At 45.9% G+C, this 21,948-nt stretch overlaps 1 protein-coding gene across 1 annotated transcript in view; it reads right to left on the bottom strand.

The window, feature by feature from the left end:
* Positions 1-21,948, bottom strand: part of LOC130561078 (potassium channel subfamily T member 2) — a 94,961-nt gene that overhangs the window by 9,000 nt on the left and 64,013 nt on the right. Inside the window, exons 15-25 of the mRNA XM_057345195.1 lie at positions 12,393-12,501; positions 10,206-10,262; positions 9,504-9,656; positions 9,182-9,432; positions 7,457-7,775; positions 7,037-7,142; positions 5,649-5,821; positions 5,225-5,296; positions 4,968-5,102; positions 4,771-4,882; positions 4,299-4,400 (exon numbers count right to left, since the gene is read on the bottom strand). Of these exons, the coding sequence (XP_057201178.1) occupies positions 4,299-4,400; positions 4,771-4,882; positions 4,968-5,102; positions 5,225-5,296; positions 5,649-5,821; positions 7,037-7,142; positions 7,457-7,775; positions 9,182-9,432; positions 9,504-9,656; positions 10,206-10,262; positions 12,393-12,501 (1,589 nt within the window). The remainder of the gene's footprint in view (positions 1-4,298; positions 4,401-4,770; positions 4,883-4,967; positions 5,103-5,224; positions 5,297-5,648; positions 5,822-7,036; positions 7,143-7,456; positions 7,776-9,181; positions 9,433-9,503; positions 9,657-10,205; positions 10,263-12,392; positions 12,502-21,948) is intronic.

The raw sequence follows: 21,948 nt of genomic DNA, 5'->3' as shown, positions 1-21,948 counted from the left end.
GCTTAGCGATGGATGGAATGCCTGTTCTTTACCCGAGGGGAAAGAAGTGAGGTGGGATCGCCACTGCTCCCCCCGGAGGGGGAAGGGCTTCCGCAGGCGTATGCCCTACCGGCTGCCGGTCCCACACCTTGCCAGGATGCGGGCTGACACCGGTTCCGCGCGTAGGTATTAGAACCTCACGGAGTTGTTGGGCATAGCCCAACCCGCAGCTCCGCAGATATATGCCAGGGAGGCGCCCTGAGCCAGCCACGAGGGGTGAGCCTCACCCCCAACGGGCAGGAAAAGAGATCGGTATGCCATAACGAGGGCATCCACGATCCAGTGCGCCAGCCCCTGTTTGGAGACAGCCCTCCTGCTGACCTCCAAAACAGACAAAGAGCTGCTCAGAGCTTCTGGGCTCTGCGTGTGGTCCAAGTAGAGGAGCCGTGCGCGTACTGGACACAGCACGGATAAGTTGGGTCTTCCTCCCCAGTGGGGAGCGCCTGCAGGTTCACCACCTGGTCTCTCAAGAGAGTGGTGGGAACCTTGGGCACGTAGCCGGGGCGGGGTCTCAAGATAACGTGAGAATCCCGGCCCCGAGTTCTAGGCAATCTGTGGACACGGAGGGTGCTTGCAGATCCCCTACACTCTTGGAGGTGAGCACCATGCGGAAAACCGTCTTTATCAAGACTGAGAAAGAGCAGCAATCCCGAGAGGCTCGAAGGGGGCGGGGCCTCTTGGGGCCCGCCACCTAGGTCGCAAGAGGGTACGGAGCGCGGAAAGGTGGTCACCCTCTCGCGCCCCTTAGGAACCTAATGACCAGGCCGTGCTGTCCCAGAGGCTACCCAGCACTTGGGTCATGATGAGCGGCCGTAGCGGCTACATACATTCCCAGTGTGGAGGGGGAGAGGTTACTCCCCCGCTCTCTTGAGGACGGGACAGCTCGTACCCGACCGAGCAACTCCGCAGGTCTTCTCGGTGAGAAGAGCACCAGGACGAGAAGAGGCGCCACCTATGGGCGTATAGCCGCCCAGTGGCCGAAGCCCTAGCCTGAGTGACGTCCCAACCGGACTGGGGGTGGGTCACTCAGGATCTCCTCGTCCCGTCCAGACATGGAGACCAGGTTTTGCCTGGGATGCCATAACGTGCCCCTTCCCCTGGGGAAGCTGTTCGCCAGGGGGAGCGGCCAGGGGGGAGTTGTTGTCAGAGCCTCAGCTCCGAGAACCAAGTCCTGGTTAGGCCGAAGGGGCGTGACTAGTACCACTTGATGCTCCTCTTCCCTGGCCTTCCATCCGTGCCGAGGGTCCTCGGACAGGGAGTACCCAAGCGGACAATGGGAGGAGTTCGGGGAGGCAACAGGACCACCTGTGCCTGGCCAAACTGCCCCCAAATGAGCCGGCTGCGCGGGGAGGGAGTCGCCACTCTCCGCAAGGTGTCAACTGATGAGAGAGCACATCGGCTGTCTGGTTCAGGACGCCCGGGATGTGAGTGGCTCGCAGGGAGCTGATCACCTGCTGACTCCAGAGGAGGAGGCGTCGGGCGAGTCATGTTAGCTGCTGTGAGTGAAGAATACGCCACAGCAGCTGTGCTGTCTGACCGGACCAGCACGTGCTTCCCTGCACGAGAGGAAGTTCCTCAATGCAAGTAGCACAACCCACAACTCTAGGCAGTTGAATGCCAACGCAGGCGGGGGCCCGTCCACCGACACTGCTCGCCCGTTGCACACGGCACCCCTTAGGGTGTGTCGGCAGAAAAGCGTGTGACCAACGCCTGCTGCCGGTGTGCCACGCTCTCCAAGGAACTTGACTCTGCCGCCAGTGTTGGAGCGGTCGTATATGCATCGACCCGAGGGGGGGGCCACCCCTGCCGAGGATGCCATGAATCCCAGGAGCCTCTTGTTACAGGGGGACCGCTGACTGTCTGATCTCAGGCAGTTCAACACTGACCGGGCGCGCTAGTCCTCGCGCCCCCCCCTGGGGGTGAGCGGGGCCGCTCGTGAGGACAGAGTCGAGTTCCATACCGAGAAAGAGGATGCTCTGCCCGGGGAGAGCTTGCTCTTATCTCAGTTGACCTGTGGCCCCACCGATCTAGGTGCCGGAGCACCAGGTCCCTGTGTGTACATCACAGATCTCGAGAGTGTGCTCAAACTTGAGCCAGTCGTCGAGATAGTTAGTACCCGTACACCTCCTTCCCAACGGGGAAGGAGAGCGGCTTCCACGACCTTCGTAAAGACTCGTGGAGACAGGGACAGACCGAAGGGGAGGACCCTGTACTGATATGCCCATCCCTCGAACGCGAACCGTCGGAACGGCCGATGTCGAGGGAGGATCGAGACATGAAAGTACGCATCCTTCAGGTCAATTGCCATGAACCAGTCCTGACGCCTGACGGACGCCAGGATGCGCTTCTGCGTGACCATCCTGAAAGGCAGCTAGTGTAGGTGCCTGTTCAGAACACACAGACCCAAGATAGGGCGCAACCCTCCGCCTTTCTTAGGGACAATGAAGTACGGCCTGTAAAACCCGCTGAACACCTTGGCCGGTGGGACGGGCTCGATCGCTCCCTTCACCAGAAGGGAGGCGACCTCCGCCCGAAGTACGGGGGCATCCCTGCCTCTGCCTGAGGTAAAAGGACGTCCTGGAACTTGGGCGGACGTGTAGCGACTGAATCGCGTAGCCGAGACGGATCGTCTTCCTCAGCCCGCCTGACAGTCTGGGGGCTCCCAGAACTGTGACAGGGTGACAGGGGACTAGAGGTTGATCTGCTTCATCGCCCCCGCGGAGGGTGGTTCGATGGCTAGCAGTACGGATTCCTTGCCAGGGGAGGCCCCCCGGGGAGGAGATCGGCTCTGCCATAACCGGTATTGACAGTAACCAGATTAGGGGTGTCACAGTAAACCGGTATTGACAGTAACCAGATTAGGGGTGTCACAGTAAACCGGTATTGACAGTAACCAGATTAGGGGTGTCACAGTAAACCGGTATTGACAGTAACCAGATTAGGGGTGTCACAGTAAACCGGTATTGACAGTAACCAGATTAGGGGTGTCACAGTAAACCGGTATTGACAGTAACCAGATTAGGGGTGTCACAGTAAACCGGTATTGACAGTAACCAGATTAGGGGTGTCACAGTAAACCGGTATTGACAGTAACCAGATTAGGGGTGTCACAGTAAACCGGTATTGACAGTAACCAGATTAGGGGTGTCACAGTAAACCGGTATTGACAGTAACCAGATTAGGGGTGTCACAGTAAACCGGTATTGACAGTAACCAGATTAGGGGTGTCACAGTAAACCGGTATTGACAGTAACCAGATTAGGGGTGTCACAGTAAACCGGTATTGACAGTAACCAGATTAGGGGTGTCACAGTAAACCGGTATTGACAGTAACCAGATTAGGGGTGTCACAGTAAACCGGTATTGACAGTAACCAGATTAGGGGTGTCACAGTAAACCGGTATTGACAGTAACCAGATTAGGGGTGTCACAGTAAACCGGTATTGACAGTAACCAGATTAGGGGTGTCACAGTAAACCGGTATTGACAGTAACCAGATTAGGGGTGTCACAGTAAACCGGTATTGACAGTAACCAGATTAGGGGTGTCACAGTAAACCGGTATTGACAGTAACCAGATTAGGGGTGTCACAGTAAACCGGTATTGACAGTAACCAGATTAGGGGTGTCACAGTAAACCGGTATTGACAGTAACCAGATTAGGGGTGTCACAGTAAACCGGTATTGACAGTAACCAGATTAGGGGTGTCACAGTAAACCGGTATTGACAGTAACCAGATTAGGGGTGTCACAGTAAACCGGTATTGACAGTAACCAGATTAGGGGTGTCACAATAAACCGGTATTGACAGTAACCGGATTTGGGGTGTCACAATAAACCGGCATTGACAGTAACCAGATAAACCGGTATTGACAGTAACCGGATTTGGGGTGTCACATATCGTAATATTATAAGCTCTTCAGCATCCATTTAAAAATTTGCCTTAAGAGCCACAACTTTTTCTCTGCCTTTGTAGACTTGTATTTTGTCTGTGATTTATTGAGCAAATAAAACACAAAACACACAATAACCAAAATAAAGATAAATTGGACTAATAGCATCGTTAATTTAATTAAAAAGATACTACGATAATACCATTATCATGAACTCTTTTGGCCACGATAACCGCGCAGGGAAAACTTGATATCATGCAAGCCCCAATATGATCTTTCTATATCATTTTTAAAAAAATGAACAATTATTAAAAAACAGAAGTCAGAGCAATATTGGACACGTGGAGCACATTAGCATTACTGTTACCTGATACAGCAAAGTGTCCAACATACTGACGCTAAACACCTTCCCTGCTGCAAATGGTAATCTGAACATGAAGACCAGGTTGGAGCCTCTCTCTCTCTCTTTCTACAGAACACACACAAAGCAAATTGATTTCATTATGCAACATCATGTGGCCACTAAATATTCTGTCAGCTTTAATGGTTTGCAACCTTGTTTTAAACGCTACATTTTTGTGTGGTTTTGCTATTGTCAGTAAATGGAATAATGCAAAACACATTCAATAAACAAACAAAAATACAAGTGTACATAACAGATATAACTAATTTAATTTTAGTCACGAGTAAGGTAGTTAAAGTACACATGTCCAACCCTCATAAAGCACACCTGAACCAGCTTATCACAGTCTTACATTCACTTGTCTTCATAACGGTAGATCTCCAAGATCTTGAGCATCCTTGTTAAACAAATATATAACACTTTATGCCAGACTCACCTTCTCCAGTTTGGAGAGAGCCAGAGAATAGTGATCCTTCACTTTGAACTGCATGAAGCGCATGTTGGCAGGATGGGTGAGTTCTGTTATAATACTGAGAGCTGGAAAAAGCCTTTGAGAAATGATGAGAACATCCAGTCATGCCAAGTCCATCGCGCAGAAACACACACGATGGCGAATGGCGAGGAAGGACTTACCTGAAAAGTGTCTGGACGTTCACAATGGTCTTGGCATCAGCCATGTAATCCTCCTCTGCGATCATGGAGCTCTCTTTGTCCACCACCACCATTGTGTCGGCAAACGTCACCCCGCAACGCAGAAGACTGTCCAAACTGTACCAGCGACGAGATCAGCGAAGGACAGATAGAGAAGGAAGGAAGAGTTTTGGTGGTGTTTTAAATCTTCTTCAAACAATGACATGGGAAGCGTTGTGATATTTTTAGTCGTCTCTTACTTGTCGATGGAGCCCACGGTGTAGAAGACCATAGGAAACCAGCAGATGGCTTCTAGGAAGTCTGGCTCCGGTCTAACAAACAGCAAGGAGAGAGATGTTGAGCATCCTTGACCAAAAAGGTGCAAACTGAATTACACGTTTCTGATGACACTTTCCTAGACTTCCGTACAATAAGTACCAGCTGCAGGGCATCTAAATAATGCCATTCTGCTCCTCATCATACATCCAATCAGAAGAAAAACAACATGACTCAAACTGTTTATTGCATTATATGAAATCGCATCTCCTGGTATTAGTTTTCTGTTACAGGACAGACAGTGATTGTGTGTCATCATAAATGCAGAAAATTGATGGGTGGAAGGTTTGCCAAGAGCAAGCAGATGAACGACGTCTGAAGGCTGCTGGCCTGTTCTGAGACACTCACACGTTCTCCAGGAGCAAAACAATGGGGTTAAGCTCCTTCCTGGGCCGGTAATATGCCCTCAGTGGAACGATGAAGTTATAGAGACCGTTTCCAGCGCTTTCCGCCGACACGATGATGAGTTTGTTTTTAAAGCCGTACGAGCGAGCGTCCTCGTAGGGCATATGATGACAGGCCTGAGAAAAGAAATGATTTACTTTTAAGGTTTTCTCTTAGTGCTGTAGTTTAGGTGAAATGCAACATACAGACGTTGAAAAAGATTATGAGACCATTTCAAAATTATTTTCAGTTTTTCTGAATGCCCTATTTAGTTAAAAGATCATTTTTCTTTAATTTTGTGAACGACTTACTATATTTCTACCAAATTTCACATAAAAATTAGGACTGGGTTAAACATATCGATTCTTCTATTTTTATCGATCTTCAATTTAAAGAAATAATATCGATTCGGGAAATCCTCTCCTCCAGAGGATGGCGCCATTGTTCAAGTTCGTGTTTTATTTCTTAAATATGTTTCAAGTTGTTCATGATTTCACTAGCCAGGTTTCCATTACAGATTTGCGCAAAATTTAAGCGATGTTTTCTAAATGTCGATTAAAACAATATCGCGGAATGACTGCGTTTCCATTAAATGATGTTATTAGATTAAAGCGTGTTTTGATTCTTCGTGTCATTCTGGCCGTACTTCTTCTTTGTACGTTTTATGGCAGGTTGCAAACTCGCTGTTCCTAATAAGTCTCCATACTGCACTCACTCACATTTGGGACATCATATAAGATATTACTTAAAGTGAATTCCTTACATCCCATCTTCCCAAATGTTCTGCCAAAACATACTGCGAATGTGACTTTTTATACGCCACGTGACTTGTAAATAGGACAAAAAGTGTTTCCATTGCAGTTTCGCAAAATATGCCTTTATCGTATTACCTGAACAAAACACCTCATGCGAACGTGAGAACTTTTTTGCGATACGTGGGAGTTTTGGCGAAATTGACATGTTTCCATTGGGTGTATTTTTAATGCGCTATTTCAATTTGCGCATTTTGAAGGGTAATGGAAACCTGGCTACTGTTGCACTGATAACATTTCACAATCGATATTGAATTGAATTGAATCGAATCAAAATCCAATCAAATTTAAAAATAAGAATGCAATCGAATCGGCAAATTGGTCTCAAAACCCAGTTTTCATGTGTGTTGTCATGCTGTCAGTCTTTCACATTGCTGTTGGATGACTTTATGTCACTCCTGAGGTTTGATTTTGTTGAAATTCAACAGACACTGGACTGGAATGGCCACAATACATCTAGAAATGATGATTAAATGAACATTTGGAATGGTCTCTTTATTTTTCCGTGGCTGTATCTTTAAGATCTTTAAGAACACTCACCTTATCCAGGCGCAGACAGCAAAATGGCATTTTCTCCTGAAGGAGATGGCAAAGTGCAGGAGAGCTGCCGATGTACGGAGAGTTCAGTGGATAACCTTTCACCCATCTGTTTCAGAAAGTCAAACACAGAACGGTACACGGCAATAAACATGGAATGCAGACCTTTCAATGAAAAGTGACTACAGCATAATATAAGCATTGTAACAGATGGAGTGATAACCGTCATATTAAGGTATTTATAGCAGAGGTGAAATATTTTACATATTAATCTGGACTAAAACACGCCCACCCAGAAAAGAATAGGTTGAAAATCTCCTGTTTTTATTCTACATTTCAATACTTTGATAACAAACTGCAAAAAATGATCCAGCAATTATGGTCAAATAAAGATCTGAACATGAATATGTCTTTATAACTTACTCGCAGTGAGTGCCCCACCACCGGCCCTTCTGTTCTCCTTCCTCGTCCTCCTTCCCCTCTTCTCCTCCCTCGTCCTCTGACTGATCCCCGAGCAGGTCAAACGTGGGGTTGTGTGCCCCGTCCACCACCTCCAGGACGGGTGCGATGCTGTGTCTCCTCTCTTCTCCTGAGCCGCTCACGGCGGGCAGAGCTAACGTGTTACAGCCCATGACTTCTGTCCTGGAGCCGCTCCTGCTGACGTGTCCACTGCCCAGCGCCGCCGGACCTGTGCCTTCTGGACTGCTGTCACTGGAGTCCTGCAGGTCTATGGCTACTGTGCCTGATGAGACGCAAACATATTCAAAAGATCTAAAGTCACTGTCAAATCTGAAACTACAGTGCATTGGGCACATTATTCCTAATGTAAAAAAATGTGAGCTCAGATTTGTCTGCAATCGAAAGTCGAAATGATTGAAGATCTCAATATGAGCTCAAACATAAACCCAGATTATTTTACCTCTACAATCTACATTCATGTTACACCTCCACACTCTTCATGAGGTTTAATGACAGTCGCATTTCTTTCAGTTTTCATTTCTCTTCAGCAATTGAAGGAGAAACATCTGAAGTTGATACTTAAAAGAAACACAAATGAGAATCTTCTGAGAGCAACATCCCAGCAATATCATTTTCCTCTGTGACAATTAATAGATGAGTTCCAGTGCTTTTCACTAGGTGGTGATATCGTACCAAATTGTTTCTTCAGACAATTTCAGAAGGATCTTTCTCTTCCCTCAGGTGTTCAATGACAGTAAAGCAGGTTAAACAAGTGCTATCGAACTAATTGGACTCTCGGCATCACAGATTATATTCCAGGATTACAGTTTCTGTGTAGGAAATAAATCACATATTGTAATTTAGATCTGCATAATGAAATTAGAGGTGTCGCAAAATGTATTACATAATCCCTTTATCATATTTCTTTAATTTAGCGGTCTTACAATATACTGGTATTGACAATAATTTGTGATATTAATAATACTGATTGATATTGCGCTAATACTACACTCATACTGTATGATAAATTCGCAAATAATTCACTACCCGTTTCAAATTTTGCTTTAAAGGAACGGTTCACCCAAAAATGAAAATTCTGTCTTCATGTACTCACCCTCAAGTTGTTCCAAATCTGTAAAAATGTAGGTGTTTAGATAGTATGAAAAATTGCTTTATTCATTTCTTTGTTCTTTTCAAAAGAAGATATGTTGAAGAATGCAGGAAATCAAACTTTTGAGTACCGTTGTCATTTTTCCTACTATGTTAGTCAATGGTGGCCAAGAACTGTTTGGTTACTGACATTCTTCCAAATATCTTTGTTCATCAGAGCAAAGAAATGTATGCAGATTTAGACCAACTGGAGGGTGAGTAAATGATGACAGAATTTTTATTTTAGGGCGAACTGTCCCTTTAAGAGACACAATCCCAATCCTTGTATTTTGACAGTGATTCACTGGCCAAAAAAGAGAAAACACAAAATAAAACGTAGTATAAATCTGATACTGTCACAGTAATATATGATGTAAAATGACAGCGAATCACATCTTAAAACATACATTTTTGTGTGTAAATTTAAGTTTCACAATGTGAATAATTCACTCAAATACTTCTATAATAATAAACACATAGCCTTCAAAATGTTGCCATCATGACTACTCAAAGTGAAAGTGAAGATTTGACTTGACCAACCCATGCTGGCAATAATGCTGTGTACTGGTAGGCGAGTGAGGCCGTGATAGATGGTTTGAGGGACTCCTCTAGCGTCGACCCCGGGTCCCCTCACTGGCTCTCTCTGGCCCCTGACAAACGCAGAGTTCTCCTCTTTAGAGATGTTGATGTAGAAACAGGTGTCCGAGCCTCCCATGATGTGGCAGGGTCCAGGGTTCAGCAGGATATTTGCAGTGTCCATCCTACGCACTCCGATCAGACACACCCCATATCTGGAACAGCGGGTAAAAGTCATGCTACTGTGTTTGTGTACCTGCAGAAAAATGCGGTGCACGGGTCTTACTTCTTGTGTGCGTGAAATGAGGCAAAGGTGAAACTCTTTCCCTGATAGTCTCCAAAGAACTTGCTCTCCTCCAGCCGGATGTGGTGCACTTCATTGGCCGCGCAGCGCCGGTAGGTGCGTTGCCAATGGTCGACTGAGCCAGCACCGCCTTCCCTGTCACGAAAAAAAAATATCTGGCAACCCTGGTTACACATAAACACCGATCATCTTTTGGGAACATTCACACATCCTTCTCACTGGAAACTGTGAAATATCAATCGTGCAATGATGTTTTAGGTTATTCATGTCAAATCTAGTGTGATGTGCCTCGAGGCATCGTGTTTTCGGTCATGCAGACTGACATTTTTTTATGATGCTTTTATGGTTTTGTTTTTCTGGAAGCCAAATTGGTCACTCCACATTCTACAAAATGAAGAAAATCACACAGGTTCGGAATAAAATGTTAATCAAATGTTTTTAGTTGATGTTAGGAAATGATACAGTTGTATGTGCAAATGTTATATACAGTATGTGCAGTTGAGGTGTGTCTGTGAATGTCAGAGATGATGTAGTGGAGATGAGAAGCAGAGGGAGTGGAGGAGTGTTGAGATGGAGGAGGTGATAAACAAAGACACATCACACTGAGATAAATATCACTCTTTATGGCATCCGTGCTGCTGTGTATCGATGTGTGAGCGTCGATATTGGACAAGCGAGTCTGACCTGTTGAGGGGCTGGAAGGCACCCGCTCGCTGCTTGAAGGCTTCTGAAGATGCCGTTCTGATAAAAAAATGTAACACATGATCATGAATCAATAGTTGAGAACTTTGTGCATCTGTGTCCTGTGAAGGTCTGGTGGCGTTTTGTCGGTTTGATAAGCACATGTGTGTTGCCAAGATATCTGTGACAGAGTGCACAATTGAATTGACTGCTTTTACACAATTTCAGAGTGCAAGAGCTTGTGGGTTTTTTTAATCCATTTGATTTTTTTCTTCAAAAAGTACTGGGTTGATACAATAACCAATAGGAAATTTTAAAGGGATACTGCATCCAAAAATGAAAATTCTGTCATCATTTACTCACCCTCAGGTTGTTCCAAACCCCCTATACATTTCTTTGTTCTGATGAACACAGAGGAAGATATTTGGAAGAATGTTAGCAACTGACATTTCTGGGACATCATTGACTACCATGGTAGAAATAAAAAAATGTAGTCAAAGGTGCCGCAGAACCGTTTGCTTTCCTACATTCTTCAAAATATCTCATTTTGTTTTCCACAGAACAAATACAATAATTTTACAATCCAATAATATTTTTTCCTACTATGGCAGTCCCAGAAATCTCAGTTGCTAACATTCTTCCAAATATCGTTCTCTGTGTTCATCAGAAGAAAGAAATTTATACAGATACAACTCAAAGGTGAGTAAATGATGACAGAATTTTCATTTTAGGGCGAAGTATCTCAACATTGTTACAAACTGAGCTCAGATTTGACAAGTCTGGAATCAAAAGTCAATATTATTGAAGATCTAATTATGAACATTTCTCATCACATTTCCACAAAACCCAATAATCTCACTCATTTTACACCTCCATATTCTTCATGAATATTTTCTTATTGTTTCTGTTTTTATTTATCCTAAGGAATTTTAGGAGAAACATCTAAATGTAACACAACTGAGAACTCCTGAAAGAGCAACTTCTGAACAATGAAAACTTCCTCTGGTGAGTTTCCCCTGTTTTTTTGTGGCTTAATAATATTTTTTATTTAAAGTTAATTCGATATCCACGAGCAGAGCTGTATTTCCACTTCAGTATTTCTTACTTTCAGACAAACATAAAGAGTCATTCTATATTTAGGGGTACATTTCAGGTCAGCCAAAAAGTCAGGAAATCAGTATTCTTTTTTGATAAATAAACTAGGTGGTTGAATAATATATCCCCTTAATGTGCAAAATTAATTATATAGCAAGCTTATGCTCTAATTTTTTAATAATAAATTAACACTGAATTGCCAACATTGTCAACCGTTGATGGTAACACGGTTGACAGGTAACACAGTTGACATTTCAGCCACTTTAGGGCCTTGTGGAAACTGCTGACCTTGGACTAGTTAGTACATGACCTTGATTAACTTATGTTTTTATATTCTTTCTCTACATATTTATAAATATAACATGTGACGCAAGTTCAACAGAACATGTTGATAACACAGTTGACGGTCAATTCATCTACTCTATGTGCAGACAATAATATGGATAAAATATTGAAGAGGAGAAGTTATGACTTACCACACGGTCTTCAAATTTTCCTCCAAAAAAGGAAATGACATCACGTGATGTTTGACCTGTGACTTTGTAACAAACCATTGCTGATTTATAGGGGGTTATATGGGGAGTAACAGGGTTGACACTAATTTCTCGGACATACAGTAAGTAAATGGATCATTTAATGTAGATGTATGAGCAAAATACTTTTTAAAACACCTTGTAAGAAATATATACAGAAACATGTATTCTAGAGCTGATCTGAAGAGCAAAACCTCACATTGACCAAATCGGACAGCACAAAAACAGCAGATTAAAGTAAAATGGATAATAGAGTCCATGGACATGACATGTACCCCTAATTGTAGAATGACTCATAAATCTACGGATGTTTTTTAAGTTGTACAGTCTGTTCCCGATAAATCTCATTATAAACATCAAGTAAAAAACAACTACTTTCTAGTGGCTGGTTGTTTTTCTGACATCATTCAGGCAGTGTCTTCCTGAATGTTCTGAAGTGGTCAGAATAAGCTGCAGTGTGAAGCAGACTTTCTGCTGTTAGTCAGAAGTTTGGCTCTGTGAGACGGGTGGTGTTTTGATTCAGCGTGTACTGTTAATGTATGAGAGAGATGTTTATACTCACTGTCCTCTAGATGAGTGAATCAATAAAGTGATCAGGGTGGAGGTGGCGGGACACACACAGTTGAGGGCCAACATGGCGTACTTAAACTCCTCCTCACAAACCACATGGTCTGCAAAATAAACACATTAGCTGTGTCTCAAATGACATACTATACACTATGCACTTAAACCATGTAGTGTATGAATTTTAGAAGGGTAGTGTCGTCCCAAATGGAATACTAAACAGATTTATACTAACCGGAAGTATATGCGGTTTCCCAGAATCGGACAGCACAATGCGTGTGAAGAAAAATCAACTTGTACATTGTACAATTAATGTAGTTCCCCTTCAGTCGGTCTCTCGACGTAGTGTTGAGAGACAGACTGGGGTTTGATCTTGAGAACCTATCATCTCCGAGAGGAATTTTAAAACGCCAATGGGTTTGGCGAATGGTACATGCACGCCAGTCCCCGCCCCGTACGTATGGGTAGAATGAACGGAGATGGCGGCGGCCATTCACTCATCCTTTGTTCTTCGGAACCTGCGTGACATACATGTCAAGTGCTTTATCTCTTCGAGATTCTTCTAGACTCTTCCAGACTGCTGGATTTACGACGCAGAGCAGCGGACTTCTCCCTCTCGATAGCGGACTTCCCCTGGGCGTTTCGGCAGCGAGCTACAGATCTAAAAGAGCAAATTTCTCGCAGCTGCGAGCATGTCTCACAGCTGTGTTCTTGGGTGTGACAGACTCATCCCTGAGTCAGACGGGCACGACACCTGCGTCACATGCTTGGGGCTCAAGCATGCTGAGGCAGGATTTGTCGATCTGGCATGTTCCGTATGTGAGAGCATGGCGATTAAGGTGTTGCGGTCACGGCTGGCTACGTTCTTTGTGTGTTGCCACCACCCCATCTGCTTCCCAAGCGAGTTCAACTGCCGCTTCGGTGAGCAGCGGGGGTGATTTGGGGTTTCCTATCGATGTCGCTCTGTCAGCACGCTCACTTGGCTCGTCCCCGATGGGTGGCGGTGGACTGTCCCATAGCGGGAAGACTCAACAGAGGGAGAAGGACGAACTCTCCGTCATCGCATCGGACAGTTACCTCCTGGCATCAGATGCGGAAGACCTCTCAGAGCTCGAAACGCTCGCGGCTGGATTCATGGTGTCTGGGGATGCCCCAGTTCCATTTTTCCCGGAAGTGCATGAGGAGCTCACGAAGTCCTGGAATGCGCCATTCTCGGCGCGTTCCCGGCTAGCAGGCTGCAGGTGCTGTTACTTCCCTGGATGGTGGGGCGGCCAAGGGCTATGTAGACATCCCCCACGTGGAGCGTACAGTCGCGGTGCATCACTTGTGTCGAAAGCTTACAATGCTGTGGGTCAGGCCGCTTCCACCCTCCACGCTATAGCGGTCCATCTGGTCTTTCAGGCAAAAGCCCTGTTTGGTGACACCATGGAGCAGTGTTACTCATTGCGCGGCTCGCGAGCCTCCTGCGGCTCGCCAAGCTTTAATTCATGGCTCGCATGGCAGTACATATGGTGAAATGATCACGCAATCAAAATAGATAATTCATAAAAAAAAACATAAAAAATAAGCGAGACATAACCCATTAGAAAATTCTGTGTCTGCTCTATAACAAATCATTTATATAAAAGTACCAAAAAAAGCAGAATAAAATATGAAAATATAGACTTATAAAAAAAGATACTCTCTCTCCCGTTACGTCCATTAACGTTACACTGACTGACTGCGCAGCTGCCGGTTTTTGGCGCTCTTTCCAGCTCTTAACACTGGACGTTAGCTACTGCTATTTCCAACATTTCATGCTAGATAGCTTGTGTTATACACGGACAACAAATGGATCGATTTCTTATCAAACAATGTCGTGCACCAAGTACAGCAACAAAGCAATGTGACGGTGACAAAAGAGGGAACTAAAGATTCGGAGCATGCAACAACCGCAAATCAACAGAAAGATGACGGAGACGGAGTTTGTGGCTAGTCAGCACCTGCTAAAAAGAGAAAGGTACGAATCATACAAGATGAGCATAGAAAATTTCAAGAAAAGTAGACAGATGAATTTTTATTTGTTCTCCACGGATCGAACCCTTTGTGTTTACTATGCAAACAAACCCGCTCTGGTTTCAAGCGCAGTAATTTGGAGCGCCATTTCCAAACAACGCATCCAAATTTCAATAAAAGTTACCCGCCTGGAAGTGAAATAAGGAAAAGAAAAATAGAACAGCTTTCTTCCTCTCTTTATGGACAACAAAGGCTCATACACATGACAACTTATACAGCTGAACGTTTAACCGAGGCTTCTTTTGAGATCGCGTGGATTAGGCTCGGGGAAAAAACCGTGGCTCCCCTATTGACTTTGTCCTATTATTGTGGCTCTCATGAAAAAAATAGTGAAGACCACTGCCATGGAGGATGTATCACAGCAGTTCTCCACGGTGCAGAAGCAGGATGAGGCCATCAAACGTCATGGTGCGTCACATCAAATCGTCACGGTCCCGAGCCTGCTCCCCAGCAGCCCCACCCCCCGCGGCGGCTCCTCCGGTACCGGGGCCCTCCCAGATGACGGCACGCCAGAGACGTAGGCCCCCGCGGAGGAAGGCATCTGCCCCCCCGTCAGCAGTCCGCGAAGAAGACCTCTAAGCGGCCCTGACGGGAAGAACCCAGGGAGTCCAACAGCACACACATTCTCACAAAAAGAGCTTAGGGTTCTGGGTTTTCTCTCCCCACAGCACCCTCAACTTCACGGTGTCTTGGACGAGTCCACAATACGCTGCTGGCCGCAACCTCCATCGGATGTTGTGTCGGTCAACGCCATCAAGCTGGTAAGTCAGCAGAGCTGTCGATCTCCCCGGGGTTCCGCCCTGTGCGAGGTGACCGCTCTGTCAGCCACCGAACCAGCCTCCGACGGCATGGTGAAGCAGATCGTCCCTCTGGTTCCGCTGTCACGGTTCTTGGGCGCTTGGCAAGAGTGCACCAGCCCGTCACGCTGGCTAGAGAGGACGATCCGTCTCAGTTATGCAATACAGTTTGCCAGGCGCCCGCCCAGGTTTCGGGGCATTCTCCACACCCATTCTTCGGTTCGAGGGGAGAACACTCCCGTTCTTCGGGCCGAGGTTGCCACCCTTCTGGCGAAAGGTGCGATCGAACCCGTGCCTCTAACCGAGATGTTTTCCGGGTTTTACAGCCCGTACTTCATAGTGCCCAAAAAAGGTGGGGAGCTGCGCCCCATTCTGGATCTCCTAAACAAGCACCTACACAAGCTGCCATTCAGGATGCTGACGCAGAAGCGCATCTTGGCCTTAGTTCGTCGCAAAGATTGCTTCATGGCAAGCGACCTGAAGGATGCGTACTTTCATGTCTCCATCCTCCCTCGGCACCGGCCGTTCTTGCGGTTCGCATTTGAAGGAAAAGCATATCAGTACATGGTCCTGCCCTTCGGTCTGGCCCTGTCTCCCCAGGTTTTTACTAAACTCGTAGAGGCTGCCTTAGAGCCCCTCAGGGAGCAAGGCGTGCGGATACTTAATTATCTCAACGACTGTCTTATCTTGGCTCACTTGCGAGATGTGTTGTGTACGCACAGGGACCCCATGCTCCAGCACCTAGACCGTCTGGGCCTTCGGGTCAACCGAGAGAAGAGCAAGCTCTCCCCAGCTCAGAGCTCCTCTTATCTCAGTATGGAACTAGACTCTGTCCGTATGTCAATGCGTCTCACCAGCGAGCGCGCACAGTCAGTGCTGAACTGTCTGAAACATTTCAGACGGACACCAGCAGTCCCGCTGAAACATCGACAGGTCCTCGACAGGGGTTATCCCTCTCAGGTTGATGCACATGCGACTGCTTCAGCACTGGCTTCAGAGTGGTGTTCCCTCGACAGCGTGGCACACCGGCACCAGGTGCATTACGGTGACGCCTCAGTGCCTTCGCACCCTCACCCCTTGGTCAGACCTGGCCTTTCTCAGAGCGGGGATTCCACTCGGGCAGGTTTCGAGGCATGTCGTGGTCACAACAGACGCCTCCCTGCAGGGGTGGAGTACCGTGTGCAGCGGGCACGCAGTATAGGGGCAGTGGATGGGTCCCCGGCTGCGGTGGCACATCGACTGCCTAGAGTTGCTAGCTGTCCTTTTGGCATTGAGGAGGTTCTATCCCCTCATGCAGGACAAACACGTGCTGGTCCGGTCGGACAGCACGACTGCCATGGTTTACATCAATCACCAACGCAGCATACGCTCACGGCAGATGTCACGACTCGCCCGATGCCTCCTCCTCTGGAGTCAGCAGGTGATCAAGTCCCTGCGAGCTACCTTCAAACCGGGCGACCTGAACCAGACAGCCGATGCGCTCTCTTGTCAGGGGACGCCCCGCAGAGAATGGCGACTCCATCCCCGCGCAGTCCGGCTCATATGGGAGCGGTTTGGCCATGCGCAGGTGGACCTGTTTGCCTCCCCGGACTCCACCCATTGCCCACTTTGGTACTCCCTGACCGAGGGGCCCCTCGGCACAGATGCCATAGCACACAGCTGGCCGCGGGACAAGCGGAAGTACGCCTTCCCCCCAGTGAGCCTCCTTGCACAGATCCTGTGCAAGGTCAGGGAAGAGGGACATCAAGTACTACTAGTTGCGCCCTACTGGCCCAACCAGACTTGGTTCTTAGACCTGGTGGCTCTGACGACAGTTCCCCCTGGACAATTCCCCTGACAAAGAACCTTCTGTCACAGGGGAAGGGCACGGTGTGGCACCCCAAGCCATGCCTCTGGAATCTCCACATCTGGCCCCTAGGCGGGAGGAGACCTTGAGTGGCTTGCCGCCGGCGGTCAGGGAGACCGCCCTGCAGGCTATAGCCCCTGCCACTAGGCGTTTATACGCTTATAAGTAGCGTCTCTTCTCGTCCTGGTGTTCTTCTCGCGGGGAGAACCCACGGAGTTACCCGATCGGGTCAGCGGTGGCCTTCCTACAGGAGAGACTCGAGAGCAACCTCTCCCCGTCCACGCTGAAAGTGTATGTAGCCGCTACTGCCGCTCATCACGATCTCGTGGAGGGTAAGTCTCTCGGCCAACATGACCTGGTCACCAGGTTCCTTAGGGGCGCGAGAAGGGTGAATCCAAATCGACCGCACTCCGTACCCTCTTGGGACCTTAATGTGGTCCTACAGGGCCTTTGTACGGCCAATTTCGAGCCCCTCAGAGACGCCAGTCTTCCTCATCTGATGATGAAGACGGCACTCTTGTTGGCGTTCGCTTCCATCAAGAGGGTGGGGGACCTCCAAGCGTTCTCCGTGTCCCATGGGTGCCTAGAATTCGGGCCCGGTAGTTCTCACATTATCGTGAGACCCGGGCCAGGTTACATGCCCAAGGTTCCCATTTGGGAACAGGTGGTGAACCTGCAGGCACTCCCCTCTGGGGAGGAAGACCCAACCTCCAATGTGTTGTGTCCAGTACGCACACTGCACCTCTACTTGGACCGCACGCAGAGCCTTAGAAACTCTGAGCAGCTCTTTGTCTGTTTTGGGGGACAGCACAGGGGGAGGGCTGTCTCCAAACAGAGATTGGCATACTGGATCGTGGATGGTTCCCCTGTCGGTGAACCTGTGACCTCCCCTCCGGTGGGTTACCCCACCTGGGAACTGTCTCCCCTACTTGGGCTGGCGCATTTTTTCGCATGTTGTTCTCCCCACCGGTGAGACCATGTTGGTGTCTCCACATGTAACCTCCCCTTGTGGCAAGATGTGGCCTCCTTACGGTGTTCCTTACGGTGCCAGGCGGCGTCTCGCTAATAGAGACGATCGCCACCGTCCGTGATGGCCGTTGGTACGAGCCTCTCAGGGTATGCTACTAAGTACTGATCCCAAGGAAGATTACGTCTCGCAGTAGCGCTCACTTGTGACTAGTTGTGTCTGGTCAGTGTCGCTCTAATTGAGGTCGTGATACAGCTCAGCGCCGTGGCGTGTAAAGATGGGTCCCCAGTCTGTCTCTCAACACAACGTCGAGAGACCGACTGAAGGGGAACGTCTCGGTTACGACTGTAACCTCCATTCCCTGATGGAGGGAACGAGACCTTGTGTCTTCATGCCACAACGCTTTGCCGACCCGCTGCTGTGACAGGGAGATGTCTCTCAGGTTCCTCAGCCCGAAATATGAGTGAATGGCCGCCGCCACCTCCCTTTTATACCGTATGCACGGGGGGGTGGGGGGTGGGGCAGGGACTGGCGTGCGTGTGCCATTCGCCAAGCCCATTGGCGTTTTAAAATTCCTCTCGGAGATGATAGGTTCTCAAGATCAAACCCCAGTCTGTCTCTCAACACAACGTCTTGTTCCCTCCATCAGGGAACGGAGGTTACAGTCGTAACCGAGACATTTTCATACGTTTCATAAGCGAAACAGCGACCGTTGAGTGTCCACAGTTCCACACTTCATATTTTCGGTTGAAAAAGTGCATCATCCAGGTACTTAAAGTGCACTTCTTTTTTGAGAATTTTCAATGTGAACGCAATACTCACATTTATACTATAAAATGGCGTAGAATACTGCAGAAGTGCGCAACTTGGGATGCACCTATTTACACATTATAACAAATTACACAGGAATTCACATTCTAGAGGTTTTATGTAAAAAAAGTAATAAAATACATGAGATTTTTTTGATTGAAAAACCCCCCAGTTAATCACATCAAATGTTAAAAATGAAATGTTGAAGTGCATACACTAGTATTGTATTTTTATGATTACAAGGCCATATCATGACATCACATACAGCCCAAACACACACGCTTTCAACACAAAAACATTTTAAAAAGCATATAAGCTGTCCCCAAATGTTGTGTTATTGCCCGTAACAGTCTAAAACGGTTTATTATTGCTAACCTGTATGCATGTCTCAGTACTTTAGCCTGCATTTCATTTCAAAGACACATCTTATGGGGGGTCAGAGCTCTCGACGCCATTAACAGACTGAAATAAGCCAACGTCTGAGATCTCATGGGATCTCCTTTAACTCCCCTGCCCTCTTAAACAACCTCTACACAGCTGAATGAGCACACATCAGAGGAAGACCTCCACGGCCATTTAAATATCAGAGAAAAAGAGAGAAAGGCAGTTCAGGAAGAAATGGAAAGTAGGAAAGCATGAGATGATGCTTATGAATGCTTAAGTGTATATATACTGTTGAGATGCATTCATCTGAAGAGAAAGTACTGGGGCAAGAGATTCAGAGCATGATTTTCATTCAACTTGTTAGCGGAGAGTGAAAACACATTTACCAATTTTGCAAAATTAGGAAAATCAATCAATAAAATCACATTAGCATCGAGGGAAACGGTGACACCAGACGTATATTTTCAGCTGCTTCTGTACCATGTACTTCAATTTAATTCAGACTGAACACAATGTAGGTCTGGATCTACAGCGTACAGTCAAACAAACAGTCTCAAAACACAAAAGAGTGCCTTTTTTAATCATTTCGGTCCCTCTTTTGGCCCAGTGAGGTTATGTTGCCCTCTTTCTGTGCACTGCCTTTCAATTTTACTTTGGTCTATTTTTGGTTGTTTTTGAGTTTGGACATAAGAGGAAACAGACATCACCTCTGGGTCTGGTGGCTTATTAAAGAACCTGTGTTCCTCTCACGGCGGGCTTCTGATGGGAAATAAACGATAAGAGATCCGCTTGTTTCCTCTTCCTGTTGATTTCAGCGTGTCATTGTTTTGTGTAAGTGAGAGATGTTAGTGACGGGAGCTTCATCGCTTTATCAGGCTGGATAGTCAGAATTGAACACGTGCCTCTAATACGACATTACATTTTGAGATTTGAGAAATTAGCAACCATTTTTAGAGAAAAAAACTAAACAATCTTGCTGCAATTCTGATGTGAAAAGCCTTTTCTACAGCAGGCCGTGCTCAACCGTTTTACCAACATCTATTCAGAGACGCTGCTCACTCAAGGATAGAAGAATGTTCCAATTGTCTGACTAACCCGAGTCAATTCAGAGACATGCGTAGACTATGCCACTAACATGAATTAAAGGTAACATTGTCAAGTGAGAGAATCCAGAAGGACTGAATGTTCTCCTGGAACAATTCAGCACAGTTTCAGCTTGGTTAAACAAGGTTTTGTCTATTTTTGTTGTTCTTTAATATCAATGTTTTTAATTTATTCATTAAAATGTATACATTTTATTATTGTGTACAGTGATTTTTAAAGTCAATAACATTATAATCAATAATCAAGTAATACTTGTTTTTTTATTTGGTTTTGTCTGCAATTGTTTTAAATCAAACACGTATACATTTACTGTCCAGTAACTGTCCCGATAATACACACATTTAACAGTCCCCACAGGATTTTGCTGAGATTTTTTGTGATTTCTGCGGCTGAAAATGCTTAATTTTGCAGCGGCTTTATTCTAATTTTGCAATAAAATAGAGTTCTTCTTTAAAACTACCACCTGTGAAAACATTATTTATGCATTTCCTATGATTAAAAGACATGCAGCAGATTCATACTGAAGGTTTGGAAACCTTGGCCGCTTTAAGTTTAAGGCCCACCCAAGAGGCCATTTTGACTGACAGGTCAAGCAACCGATCACGTTTCGTTTCATGCCGCATCATGTTAATGGTTGTGGAAATGTGATAACGTTTATGAGTTATGCCATGAACCTCGCATACTTTTAAGAAATCAGCGGTTAGTTGATTGTGATGAATGTTCATAGACACCGAAATAAACATGACAGCTTTCTTCATAGATTAGATGGCATTATGTTGTTTCCAGGTGTGGTGTTTAAGAACGTGACGCACACATCGGTGAGGCTGACGTGACTCAAAGCCACTAGCCTGCAACCTTTAGACAACAAAAACGTGATGGCTAATGCTAACGCCTTCAGCGGAACGAAGGAAAGGAAGACCAGAGGCTAGTTTTTTAAAAATAGATGGCAATGGATGTTGTTAGCTAACTGTAAGTGTTACAGACCCATCCATAGTATCTCTGCTAGACTTTTGGAGTAGGTTTTGACGAAACGGATTTAAAAAAAAATGTTAAGCATGTCAAGGAAATTAATTAATTTAAGATTAATCACGGTCGTACCATGACATTTTTTAGAGCTATGGCCGATTCATAGATGAAAAACACAAAAATAACTTCATTTAACATTTTAATCTGCATTTATGTATACACCACATTCTTAATGTTTGAATAACTGCAATAGATGTTATTTATTTGTATTTTAAAATTGCATGTCGAAAATCCTTATATGTCATATACACACTCATATACAGTGCTTAACAAATCGATTAGACGACCTGTTCCAATAATAAAGGGAAAACACAAATATTTTAGAAACATATGTCAAAAACATGTTTGAAACAAAAAAGGCTATTGTTATTTATTAGCAAAAAAAACTGAAACAACTAAATAGTCTTTATTCATGTTTTTACACCCAAATTTGAACCTGTACATACAAATTCTCTCGGATGAATCAAGTGTAACATTGAACTATTAAAAATTATAACTGTAACTAATAATATGAAATAAAATTAATAAAGTGCTTTACTATTTTTTTCTGCCTTTCTGCATTTAA

The sequence above is a fragment of the Triplophysa rosa genome, linkage group LG11 (assembly GCF_024868665.1).
Source record: "Triplophysa rosa linkage group LG11, Trosa_1v2, whole genome shotgun sequence".
In the NCBI taxonomy this organism is placed as follows: domain Eukaryota; kingdom Metazoa; phylum Chordata; class Actinopteri; order Cypriniformes; family Nemacheilidae; genus Triplophysa; species Triplophysa rosa.
The sequence above is the reverse complement of the archived record's forward strand: the minus strand, read 5'-3'. Positions and strand labels throughout refer to the sequence as shown.